This window comes from Schistocerca nitens, chromosome 2 (genome assembly GCF_023898315.1).
Source record: "Schistocerca nitens isolate TAMUIC-IGC-003100 chromosome 2, iqSchNite1.1, whole genome shotgun sequence".
In the NCBI taxonomy this organism is placed as follows: domain Eukaryota; kingdom Metazoa; phylum Arthropoda; class Insecta; order Orthoptera; family Acrididae; genus Schistocerca; species Schistocerca nitens.
Window position 1 is genome coordinate 1,189,725,023 of NC_064615.1, and position 13,705 is coordinate 1,189,738,727.

Below are 13,705 nucleotides of genomic sequence, written 5' to 3' on the forward strand. Positions count from 1 at the left end.
AACAGATGGAAAAAGACCTGAGAGAATTAGGATCTCCAAATCTACATGGCAGAAGTGAAATCAGAAAAATCACAAACACACGGGGTTTTGAGGAAGAAGAGAGAGAAACTAACTGACATACATGGACTGCGCAATGAAAACTAGCCCATTCATTGCGTATGAAGGAATACTGGGCACAAAGGAAGGCCAACAAATGTTGATTACTCATGGTCCTAAGTGATCCATCTGCGAAGAAGAAGAAGAAGTTTTTCCACATTTTTTTTCTGAACTGCATCCATATGTGTAAAAAGAATATGGAAATGATACTTGCATCAGGTAAGCTCAAGGACTGCATGCACTGAACAGTAGCATTCAGTTTACAAAGTATATATTTGAGGCAAATTACACTTTATTCAAAATAATAACATCATTACAGGCAGAATGAAAACTTTTCATTCTTTGTGCCTGACTTCTTATGAAAAAAAAAAAAAAAAAAAAAAAATTAACATATCTACATCACATATGTATGAAGGAGATTTCTATTCTAAATTGTTTATAGCTCTTAATTATATATTAATGACTTCTGTAATTCTGTTAATAAAAAATAATGACATTTATCTTTATAGCCATACCTGGAACTTCCGTAACAGAGCTGTTTAAAGATTTTTCATTACTTGCATGATGATCTCTTAGCACATCTACCTCTTGATCTTTGCCAACTCTAGAAAATAGAAAATTATTACATAAGTCTGAAACCAACTTATTAAATATTAAGAATAGTTAATTATAGGAAATGATAAAGAAAGAGCAGTTCAAAATGAAAATACATTGTCTCAGCCAAGCTCTGTTACAGGTGACACACCTCCCTCTATTCAAACTAGGTAGTACGAATTGTAGGAAAATATGGAGTCATGGGTGTAAATACATATATTTTGTTACAGAATGTCCAATGAAAAAGATATAAAATTCCCTATAGATGAATTACCAAGGAATGACACAGCTTTAGTTTATTTGTGTACAGCACTAAGTGTTTTTTATAGTCATACGGAGAAATTTTTGGAAGAAAGTAACTTGCTCGAGAACAGTATAATTATATGCAGAGACTTCAATATTGATTTCTCGAAATCAAAGAATTTTAAAATTGGAATTATAGATTTGATTCAGTTGTTCCACATAAGTCAGTTAGTTATATGTTTCATGGATCATTTTGCATGTCATTATGATGTGGAACAAGTCATTTTACATTCACAGCACAAATTAATTTGTACATACAGTTACTTTCTGAACATTTCTAAGTTTTTTTCCAAAAAGAAAAAGGATTTAAAAATGTAAGTTAGTAATTCCTAACCACCACCTTTTACACATTAAATTAATAGAAATTCTTCTACACAATAACAGGAGTTGTCAATGAGAAACTACCTCAGTTTGTTATCAAATTTTACTTTGCTATCTGTCAGACATTTTATATCACTGGGTAAGTGATCAAAAATGTTTATTGCAGAATTGTGCCCTCCTTAATTTGTGACAACCTTAATGTGGAGTAACAAATGTCGTTTTTCCTTCCAATATTGTAATTATGTACCTCACTGTTCCTTTCGAACTTCAGTGGATTACTTACAACAAACTGCATGAGTGAAGCAGTAGCCAGAATGCCCAACTCCTTCAACAGATGTCTACAAAATGAGTGAGCACCACCTATTATTCTTACAGCACATCTGTGCACAATGAATACTCTCTTAAGGATTAGTTACCGAAGAACACTATTCCATATGACATTATTGGAAGAATAAATGAAAAATACGTATGTCAGCTTACTGATTTGTCTCTCCCCAAGATTTGCAATGGCTGTAAGCGCAAACTTGGCTGACCTAAGTTGTTTTAAGAATTCCAAAATGTGTTTTTCTTTTTTCAATAAATTCTCATCAATACAGTCCCCTAAGAATTTTGAAGTTTCCACTCTATTTATTGTTTCCTCACCATGCATTACGCTTATCATTGGTGTATTACTTCCGGGTGAGCAGAACTCAATATGTTGTGTCTTTAAGAAAAAAAAGAAAAAAAATTGGGGGTGAGACCATTTGCGAAAACCAGTCAATGATACTTTTAAGAACTTTGTTTACCATTTCTTCTGTTTCTGTATGTTTGCTTGGATTTATTACAATACTAGTGTCATCCAGAAAAAGAACTAACTCTGCTTGTTGTATACTAGATGGAAGATCATTTACATTTATGAGGAACAGTAGTGAACCTATGATTGAACCTTGGGGGGCTCCATAGATTATTTCTCTCCAGTAATATTTATGTTCCTGGGCTAGATTGCCTGAATTACTAATTACAACTTTCTGCATTTGTTTAGTTACATATGACATTATTCTTTGGTTGGCTATACCATCAGTTCCATAAAACGTCAATTTATCTAGGAGAATATTGTGATTCACACAGTTAAATGCCTTAGAGATGTCAGAGAAAATACCAACCAGCACTGTTTTATTATTTAATGCTCATAAAATCTGGTAACTGATCTGGTAACTGAACATATAAATGGCATTCTCAGTAGAGAAACCTTTCTGAAACCCAAACTGTGATATGCAAAGGACACCATTGTTGCTAAGGTGAGGTACTGTTCTAGAATACATCATCTTCTCAAAAGTGTTGGGGAATGATGTCAGTAGTGAAACAGGTCAGTAGTTACTGACATCTCTCTTATCACCTTTCTTAAAGAGGGGTTTAACAATCACGTATTTCAGTCTCTCTGCAAAAATGGCTTGAGTTAGTGATGTACTTCATCTTTCAGGTAAGACTGGACTTATTACATGGGAACAAATTTCCTAGTTTTCTACCAGGAATACCATGAAAACCAAATGAGCTTTTATTTTTGAGAGAATGTATAATTTTCTTAATTTTAGATGGAGAAGTTGGTGATACATACACGTGACTGAAATTTATGAAAGTACATTTTCAACATACAACTGTGATTTTTCTTTTGAACTGGTCCACCCTAAGCTTTCTACAATATTTAAGAAATGATTAATAAAAACATTTGACACCTGTGACTCAACATTCATAGCCCTTACATTCAGTTCAATAGTGATGTTAACTTGCTCTGTGGCTGGTTGTCCTGTCTGTCACTTCACTACATTCCATATGACCTTACGTTGGTTGGCAGAAGTACTGATATCTGACATTATGTGCATGTTCTTTGATTTTTTAATAACTTTTCTTAGTAATTTTGAGTAGTTTTTGTAGTGTGCAACTACTGCAGGATAATTACTTGCTCTTGCCAAAAGACACGTTTGTCTTTTCCACAAGGTACTCTAATCCCTCTAGTGATCCATGGTTTTTTTACATGGCTGTTTATGTAGTGTCCCTTCTGATTAGTTTCTGCAGAAAGCTATTTTTAGATAATGATATGAACTTATCATGGAGTAGATTAAATTTTACATTAGCATTTGGTTCATTATAAATTAGATCCCATGTCGTCTCCTGCAAACTATTGTTAAAAACATTCCCAAGTATCAAGATCGCCAAACAACCACAAATTACAAAATGGTTTAGGCCAAAAACAGAAGCTTTGATGGAAGCAGAACTGTGTCAACCACTCAAAACCATCTCTGCTACTGAAAATTGCGTGCAAGAAGCCACACACAAAAATAAAATCTCGGCCAATTTTTTAGGGTAAGTGCTGTGTCAGAAATACCTTTAGAAAAGAAATTAATTAAACCCTTAACTGAAAAGTCACAAAGTCCATCATTTCTTGTATTACACCATAATGTCCAGTCATTCAGAAATAAGATTCAAATGCTGGAAGTGTTACTTCAGTCTCAAATAAATCCAGATGTCATATGTATTACCGAACACTGGCTGTCTAAAGAAGAAATTCAGTCAACCTCTATTCCAAGGTACTCATTAACAAGCTTTTATTGTAGGAATTTCTCCACACATGGCGGTACTGCTATATTTGTAAAGGCCCAGAAAAAATTCAGTGAGGTAGGCCTAAATGAACAGATTGCATTATCTGAAGATAAGGAATTTGAGCTTTCTATGGTTAAGCTGCCTGAACTAAACTATATAATTATAAATGTATACAGAGCACCAAGTAGTAATATTCCAAATTTTGTGACCAAATTAGCAGTTCTGCTGAATAGTGTCAGCTCATTAAATAAGAGAATAATACTTTGTGGCGATTTTAACATTGATTTATCAAAAAACAGTAATGCTAAACTTGATTTGTTAAACATGACCAAATCCTTTAATATGATCCCCACAATACACTCTCCAACAAGATCAACAGAGCATACTGATTCAATAATTGATCAAATCTTCATAACTGATACTGGTTACAAATTCACTGGCGAAGTACTGAGCATGGGATACAGTGACCATGATGCTCAGCTACTGAGCGTTGACATGGATAATAGTAAAATCAGCCCCAAAAAAGTATTTCAAAGAAGAAACTTTTCAGATGGCAATATTAGGATTTTTAACTTCCTATTAGCTAAGAAAAAATGGGATAGTGTTTACATGCAAACAACTGTTGATAATACACTCCTGGAAATGGAAAAAGGAACACATTGACACCGGTGTGTCAGACCCACCATACTTGCTCCGGACACTGCGAGAGGGCTGTACAAGCAATGATCACACGCACGGCACAGCGGACACACCAGGACCCGCGGTGTTGGCCGTCGAATGGCGCTAGCTGCGCAGCATTTGTGCACCGCCGCCGTCAGTGTCAGCCAGTTTGCCGTGGCATACGGAGCTCCATCGCAGTCTTTAACACTGGTAGCATGCCGCGACAGCGTGGACATGAACCGTATGTGCAGCTGACGGACTTTGAGCGAGGGCGTATAGTGGGCATGCGGGAGGCCGGGTGGACGTACCGCCGAATTGCTCAACACGTGGGGCGTGAGGTCTCCACAGTACATCGATGTTGTCGCCAGTGGTCGGCGGAAGGTGCACGTGCCCGTCGACCTGGGACCGGACCGCAGCGATGCACGGATGCACGCCAAGACCGTAGGATCCTACGCAGTGCCATAGGGGACCGCACCGCCACTTCCCAGCAAATTAGGGACACTGTTGCTCCTGGGGTATCGGCGAGGACCATTCGCAACCGTCTCCATGAAGCTGGGCTACAGTCCCGCACACCGTTAGGCCATCTTCCGCTCACGCCCCAACATCGTGCAGCCCGCCTCCAGTGGTGTCGCGACAGGCGTGAATGGAGGGACGAATGGAGACGTGTCGTCTTCAGCGATGAGAGTCGCTTCTGCCTTGGTGCCAATGATGGTCGTATGCGTGTTTGGCGCCGTGCAGGTGAGCGCCACAATCAGGACTGCATACGACCGAGGCACACAGGGCCAACACCCGGCATCATGGTGTGGGGAGCGATCTCCTACACTGGCCGTACACCACTGGTGATCGTCGAGGGGACACTGAATAGTGCACGGTACATCCAAACCGTCATCGAACCCATCGTTCTACCATTCCTAGACCGGCAAGGGAACTTGCTGTTCCAACAGGACGATGCACGTCCGCATGTATCCCGTGCCACCCAACGTGCTCTAGAAGGTGTAAGTCAACTACCCTGGCCAGCAAGATCTCCCGATCTGTCCCCCATTGAGCATGTTTGGGACTGGATGAAGTGTCGTCTCACGCGGTCTGCACGTCCAGCACGAACGCTGGTCCAACTGAGGCGCCAGGTGGAAATGGCATGGCAAGCCGTTCCACAGGACTACATCCAGCATCTCTACGATCGTCTCCATGGGAGAATAGCAGCCTGCATTGCTGCGAAAGGTGGATATACACTGTACTAGTGCCGACATTGTGCATGCTCTGTTGCCTGTGTCTATGTGCCTGTGGTTCTGTCAGTGTGATCATGTGATGTATCTGACCCCAGGAATGTGTCAATAAAGTTTCCCCTTCCTGGGACAATGAATTCACGGTGTTCTTATTTCAATTTCCAGGAGTGTATGTTCTTAAGCTTCCATAACACCTTCCTTTATTACTTTAATACAGCATTTCCTTTTGAAACAAAAACTTCAAGCAATCAAAATAGAAAGTCGTGGGTAACAAAAGGAATCAAAATTTCTAGTGAGAGAAACAGATTTCTCCAATATTGCTCCAAAAAATACATAGTCACTGAAGAATTTTCTGACTATTGTAAAGCCTACAAAAAAAAACTTATCTTAGAGTGATTAGACAGGCAAAACTTTTATGGAATGACAATTTCATAAGAAACTCTTCAAACAAAATGAAAGCTATGTGGAAAGTTATTAAAAAAGAAACTTGTAGTTCAACACCTGAAAAGGAAAACATTTCTCTAACACTTAATGACTCTAAGGTCACAGATCCATACACAGTTGTACACAAGTTCAGTGAATATTTCACGTCACTAGCAGAAGATCTCATTCAGGCAAACTGCAAGGTATCATTCTTCAATTCCACCAATACGTCAAACAGCACTAATGCTACAATGTTTGTTTATGAAACAAACCCTGATGAAAGTAGGAACATAATAAAATTGTTACCCAATAAAATCTCTAGTGGCTATGATGAAGTACCTGACCTCATATTAAAGGTGTGTGCTCCCCATATAGTAAAGCCATTATCAACCATCTACAACCAATCATTAAAAACTGGCATTTTTCCAGATGCTCTCAAAATAGCTAAAGTCTCACCATTACTAAAGAATGGTTCCCCTGATTTAGTATCCAATTATAGACCATTATCCATATTAAGCATCTTTTAAAAAATCCTGGAAAAACTTTTTTATGACAAGCTTATAAATTTCATAAAAAACCACGCACCAATCAGCTTTCAACAACATGGTTTTAGTAAATCTTTATCCACCCAGACAGCAATTTTTGAACTGTTGGACCACATACTGAAATCAATTGACCAACATAATGTAGCTGCAGGTATCTTCTTAGATCTCTCTAAAGCCTTTGACGTACTAGATCATAAAATACTGCTTGCTAAATTGGAAACAAGAGGAATAAGAGGTGTGGCTCACAACTGGCTATGCTCTTACTTACAAAACCACAGACAGAAGGTATCACTTCAATACGATATTAATGTACAGAATAAAATAAATAACACAGTTTTCCGCTCGGAGGAAAGAACAATAAGATATGGTGTTCCCCAGGGTTCTGTTCTAGGGCCATTACTTTTCCTCATTTAGATAGATGATCTTGTTGAACGTATGAGCCCACAAGAAACTATCCTGTTTGCTGATGATACGAGCATAGTGTTGACTGGATCTGGCCCTGAATCCCTTCAGACAATATCTGATAACTCTATGAAAAAACTTTCTGAGTGGTTTAACAAAAATGGCCTAACTGTTAATAGTGGGAAAGCTGTATGTATCAACTTCCATCTAATTCCCACATCCAATCAAAAAACTATCCAAGTAAAGTTAAATAATGATAAAATTGAAAATGTAAATGCAACAAAATTGTTGGGTCTATGGGTCCAACAAAATTTAAAATGGGACACACATATAAACAACTTATCAAAGAAACTCTCATCATTGTGCTATGGACTAAGAATACTAAAATCTACTACAAGTAAATCCACACTGATGCAAGCATACCATGCGCAGTTCCACTCATTGCTCCGCTATGGAATCATCTTTTGGGGAAATTCAACTCACAGCACAAATATATTTAAACTACAAAAAAGAACACTGAGGATAATCTGTGGCCTCAAAAAGCTGGAATCCTGTAAATGTCAATTTATAAAACTTAATGTTCTAAGCATCCCATCCCAATTCATTCAAGAAACAATCCTATTCACCAGGGAATACCTCTCAAGAACAGGCAAATTAATCCAAAACAATGATATACACGCTCATTATACCAGAGGGCAATCTAATATCCATCAATTGTTTTCAAGGACATCATCATACCAAAAATATATAACTCATCTGGGTGTTGTATTACACAATAAAATTCCAGAACAAATAAAAACTGCTCCAGATCCAATATTTAAAAATAAACTAAAGGCATTTATGACAAAGCACTGTTTCTATTCAGTACAAGAATTCCTGGAAATGAAAAATTATAAAGTTCCTTTGTAAAATACTGTGATTAGAGTAAAACATTCTGTAGGCAAAATAATAACCTAATTTCTACTATACACAACTATGTTTCAGTTTCACTTCCCAAAATTTTTTAACTCGCTTTTTGAATGTACAAGTACACATTCTATTAGTATTAAAACTTAATTGTCTGTGAAATCTCAATGTTAATTTCATGTTTAATGTAATTTTTAAATGACATTGTCCTTCTGTTGTGTTTCCAGTTGACATTTTCACTATTCTGTAATCTCAGTGATTATTTGTGTAAATTTAAAGTAGCACTACATTGCCTACACGTTTCTTAGTTCCCCATGTAAATTGTTTGTATTCTCTGTATGTGAAGTTACTATAGTCATCAATGAACAATTTTGTGTACATTTTTTTAAATGGCAGTCCATTGCCTATTTTTTTTTTCTCCAAACTACATATTGTTAAGAAAAATGACTTGTCCTATATCATGTGTACTTTGTACAATATGTGATCCACAGGATAAATAAATAAATACAAATACAAATACAAATACTTTCACTTCTTTCAAAACAGGCTGGCTGAATTCTGATTCTAACTAAAAAAGTGTCCCTCTGACACTGTAAACACATTTATCTTGCTATGTGCACTGGTGGCCCTCATGTAATATCAGCAAGAAGTGCAGCCACCTTATCTTCCCCTCTTCCATTCAGGTGCAGGTCATGTCTACTATATTCCCATCCCCCAATTGTAGCAGTGTTTACCTAGGCCTGGTCATGGCGCTGCAGGACCTCCACAAAAGTCATATTTTTGTGTCTAATTGCTACTACTATTTCATCCAGGTCACTCCTAATGTTGCAATTACTGGTCTTAGCCAGCTGTTCCCTTCTCCTCAAACTATGAAAACCTGATCCTATTTGCCAAAACCTTTGCACAAATTCCCAATGTCCTCTGACATCTGGCTAAGGCTAGCATTTGGTTTCACAATACTTGGCAACCTGGTACCCTGTCCCTAAATTGTCCTGCACCATCTGGCCCACACCCTTCAAAAGACTCTTTTCTTCCTACTCTCTTTGGTACCGACCTACATTGAGTTTCTTTCCTAGAACTCTGCTGCACCCTACTGTGACGTGCAGTTGGATGAGGCTCCCCCCCCCCCCCCCCCCACCTCCTACTTCAGGTAAAAAATCAAATTTATTCAAGTATGTAAGCCAAAACGTAGATGAAGTTGAAGAGATTGTTACCTTTATGCAGTTCCCAATATCTTTTTCCCACTCCACCCTATTCAGTTCAAATTTTGTGTGATCTAATTCAGGCTGAAGGGCATCACTTTTTGCCTCCTGCTCAGCAATTCTCATGTCTTTTTTGCAAAGCCCACAGTTCCATGGAAGAGCCTCACTGAGTTTCCATTCAGTTACCCACTACAGTCACCCCAGTGAAATTCCAGCCCACAGTCAGCACATACCACTCCCTATTTAGTATATTTTGGCAACATTCACAATTATCAAGCATTGCACCACAGATTACACATTAAAAAATGGAATTAAATCACTTAACACACTTTCCACTACAGGAGTTTTTGTTACTTATGAGCAGCAAAAATTAGGTCTACAGGTTAGAGCTTCAGATGCACTTCATAACGTGAAAAGTTATTTATTTCCAGTTACAACAAGAACTCAGCACTCACTCAACTGCAATATCTGTTAAATGATCTTAATCCTGACAGAATGTAACTTTATTCTACGAAAACTACATGTAAATTACCCATTAGTGCAAAAGATTCTAAATCAAACAAATTAAAATTTACTCTACTTTCTGGAAATATGAAATTAACAGTGAATGGACATGCTCAAATTGGAAAGAAAAACAGAATAATTAGGCAGGATTCTCTGAGTTAATTGTGCCAAAAAGAAGATAAATATACTGCTACAATCCAACCACATAATCTTTTCGTGTTTTCTGGACCAATACTTAAAGGAAAGTGATACCTTTAATAGTAAGCTTAAAAATGCATGGATATATGTATTTGATGAGTAATTTGTACTAAACAAACTGTTATTACAATCTAAATAGCTTATCTTTATGAGAGCGCAAAAATGTCTAGTCTGGCACCGCGCTGCCAATCATAACTGTAATTGAACCAGCACAGAAAACAGCAAATTTCTGCAGCTATCACTGACCAGATTTTGATAAATACGCATTAACATGCCTATAACCCACATGTGCTAAACACAGGTATTGGTGATCCTTAGCTCAAATGCTTATAATGGATGTTGCAGCAGATTCAAAACTCCATGGAATGAGAAGCACTTCAAGGAATTTCAAAACTGAAAATGAGGAACAGTTTTTTTCTCTTGAAGGGAGCAAAGTGGAATCATGTTTACAACTGTAATAGTACCCATGGCAAACATGGTAAGTTTGTGGTCACATTTTAAGTATATTTTTAAACAGCTTTTCTCAAGAACACATATACATTTAACTCCATAAATAAAATAAATAAATGAATACACAAGGGTTTGACAAAATAGACATGTCATGAAGAAATGAGAGGAGATTGTATCAATACTCCAAATTGTCTACTTCTAAAGATACAAACAAATACTGATATTTTATTTCAAAAGCACAAAAACTAGAAAATGATAAACTAAAATTTTCATTCTAGGAATAAAACTAAGGCATCCTGTTAAGTTGTAAAAGGAGAAGGAGGTGCAAGATAAGCTAATTACAGTAGTACAGAACTGATTCAAAATAACAATGATGTTAGGAAAGGATAGATTGATACTCACAGTAAAGATGACATGTCAAGTTGCAGACAGATACAACAAAAAGACTGATATGTAATTAGCTTTCGGCCAAAGCCTCCTTCAGAAAAGAACCCCCCCCCCCCCCCACACACACACACATATTCACAAAAATGAGCACACATTATGCATACGTGACCACTATCTCTGACAGCTCCATTCAGACTGCAACCGCCATATTGAACGAATGCAGTAATCTGGAGTGGGGCAGGGAAGAGGAAGTCATAGCATGGAACAGGTAGGAGGAAAAGAAGAGCACTGTCCAGCAAAGCATTCAGGTACTAGGTGGAAGCACAGCATAATGAGACTGCCAGGTGTAGTGTAGCTGAAAAGGAAAGAAGCGGGGAAGAGGAAACGGCGGGCGGGTGCAATGGCAGAGCGGCACATGATGAGTGTGAGAGGACACGAACAGGGAAGAGGTGACAAGACAGAGGAGGTGGAAACCATCAGGCAGATGGTGTCGGGACAGTAGGTTACCGTAGGTCAAGAATGGATCATTTTGTGAATGGTAAATGTGTTACAGGGATAACTGCCTTCGGCAAAGTTCAGAAACGCTGGTGGTGGAGAGGAGGCTCCAGATGGCCCGGGTTGTGAGGCAGCCATTGACATTATGAACAGTAGAATAAAACTGAAGAAATTGCAAAAAGGTAGGTATTTAAGGCAAACTGAGAGAGCCAATGGTTGAGATTTTCAGAGGAAGATTCAGACAATGGTTTGAAACAGTGGATAGAAATACACTACAACTAGGTCATTTTGAGATATGAAGGCAGCAGAGCATGCAGTAGCTTAAAAGTTGATGCCTAGTACAGATTCTTGGGTCAACAGTTGAAAGGGAATAAAGACATATATAAATTTAGATTTGCAGAAAGTGCAAAATGGCTAACCAGGATTGGATGGAGGCAGTAGAAACATGCATAAGCAGGGGACAGGTAGATGCAACCCATAAGTAACTTAAAGAAACTTTCACAGAAAAGAGAAGCAGCTGTAACAAATAACAAGATCTCAAATGGCAAGCCATTTCTAAGCAAAGAAGGGAATGCTGGGAGATGGAAGGAATATATAAAAGCGTTATACAAAGGAAATAAACTTGAAGACAATATTATAGAAACAGAAGAGGAAATAGATGACGAGGTGGGAGATACGATACTATGAGAAGAATTTGACAGAGCACTGAAAGACCACAGTAGAAACAATACCCTTGGAATAGATGACATTCCCTCAGAATTATTAAGATCCTAGGGAAAGCCAGCCATGACAGACAAAACTACTCCACCTGATGTGTAAGCTTTGTGAAACAGGAAATACACCGAGACTCTAAGAAGAATGTAATAATTCCAGTTCCAAAAGAGGCAGGTGCTGACAGGTTGAATAGTGCCGAACTATCAGGTTAGTAAGCCATGATTGGAAAATACTAACACAAATTATTTACAGAGGAGTGCAAAAACTGGTAGAAGTTCACGTTGGGGAAGATCAGTTTGTGTTCCATAGAAATATAGGAACACTCAAGCTAATACTATCCCTAAAATTTATTGTAGAAGATAGGTTAAAGAAATATATCTAAAAACAAAGATGATGCGACTTACCAAACGAAAGTGCTGGCAGGTCGATAGACACACAAACAAACACAAACATACACACAAAATTCAAACTTTCGCAACAAACGGTTGCTTCATCAGGAAAGAGGGAAGGAGAGGGAAAGACGAAAGGATGTTGGTTTTAAGGGAGAGGGTAAGGAGTCATTCCACTCCCGGGAGCGGAAAGACTTACCTTAGGGGGAAAAAAGGACAGGTATACACTCACACACACACACACACATATCCATCCACACATACACAGACACAAGCAGACATTTGTAAAGGCAAAGAGTTGGGGCAGATATGTCAGTCGAGGCGGAAGTACAGAGGCAAAGATGTTGTTGAAAGACAGGTGGGGTATGAGCAGCAGCAAATTGAAATTAGCGGAGATTGAAGCCTGGCGGATAACGAGAAGAGAGGATATACTGAAGGGCAAGTATCCATCTCCGGAGTTCTGACAGGTTGGTGTTAGTGGGAAGTATCCAGACAACCTGGACGGTGTAACACTGTACCAAGATGTGCTGGCCGTGCACCAAGACATGTTTAACCACAGGGTGATCCTCATTACCAACACACACTGTCTGCCTGTGTCCATTCATGCGAATGGACAGTTTGTTGCTGGTCATTCCCACATAGAAAGCTTTACAGTGTAGGCAGGTCAGTTGTTAAATCACGTGGGTGCTTTCACACGTGGCTCTGCCTTTGATCGTGTACACCTTCCGGGTTACAGGACTGGCGTAGGTGGTGGTGTGAGGGTGCATGGGACAGGTTTTACACCGGGGGTGGTTACAAGGGTTAAAGCCAGGGGGTAGGGAAGGTGGTTTGGGGATTTCATAGGGATGAACTGAGAGGTTACGATTGTTAGGTGGATTGCGGAAAGACACTCTTGGTGGAGTGGGGTGGATTTCATGATGGATGGATCTCATTTCAGGGCAGGATTTGAGGAAGTTGTACCCCTGCTGGACAGCCACATTCAGAGTCTGATCCAGTCCCAGAAAGTATCCTGTCACAAGTGGGGCACTTTTGGGGTTCTTCAGTGGGAGATTCTGGGTTTGAGGAGATGAGGAAGTGGCTCTGGTTATTTGCTTCTGTACCAGGTCTGGAGGGTAGTTGCGGGATGCGAAAGCTGTTTTCAGGTTGTTGGTGTAATGGTTCAGGGATTCCGGACTGGAGCAGATTCGTTTGCCACGAAGACCTAGGCTGTAGGGAAGGGACCGTTTGATGTGGAATGGGTGGCAGCTGTCATAATGGAGGTACTGTTGCTTGTTGGTGGGTTTGATGTGGACGGACGTGTGAAGCTGGCCATTGGA

At 39.0% G+C, this 13,705-nt stretch overlaps 1 protein-coding gene across 2 annotated transcripts in view; it reads right to left on the reverse strand.

Moving 5' to 3' along the window:
* Positions 1–13,705, reverse strand: part of LOC126237527 (phospholipid-transporting ATPase ABCA3) — a 707,258-nt gene that overhangs the window by 347,394 nt on the left and 346,159 nt on the right. For both annotated transcript variants that reach the window (XM_049947708.1, XM_049947709.1), the window contains exon 16: positions 612–700. In XM_049947708.1, coding sequence (XP_049803665.1) covers positions 612–700 — 89 coding nt within the window. The remainder of the gene's footprint in view (positions 1–611; positions 701–13,705) is intronic.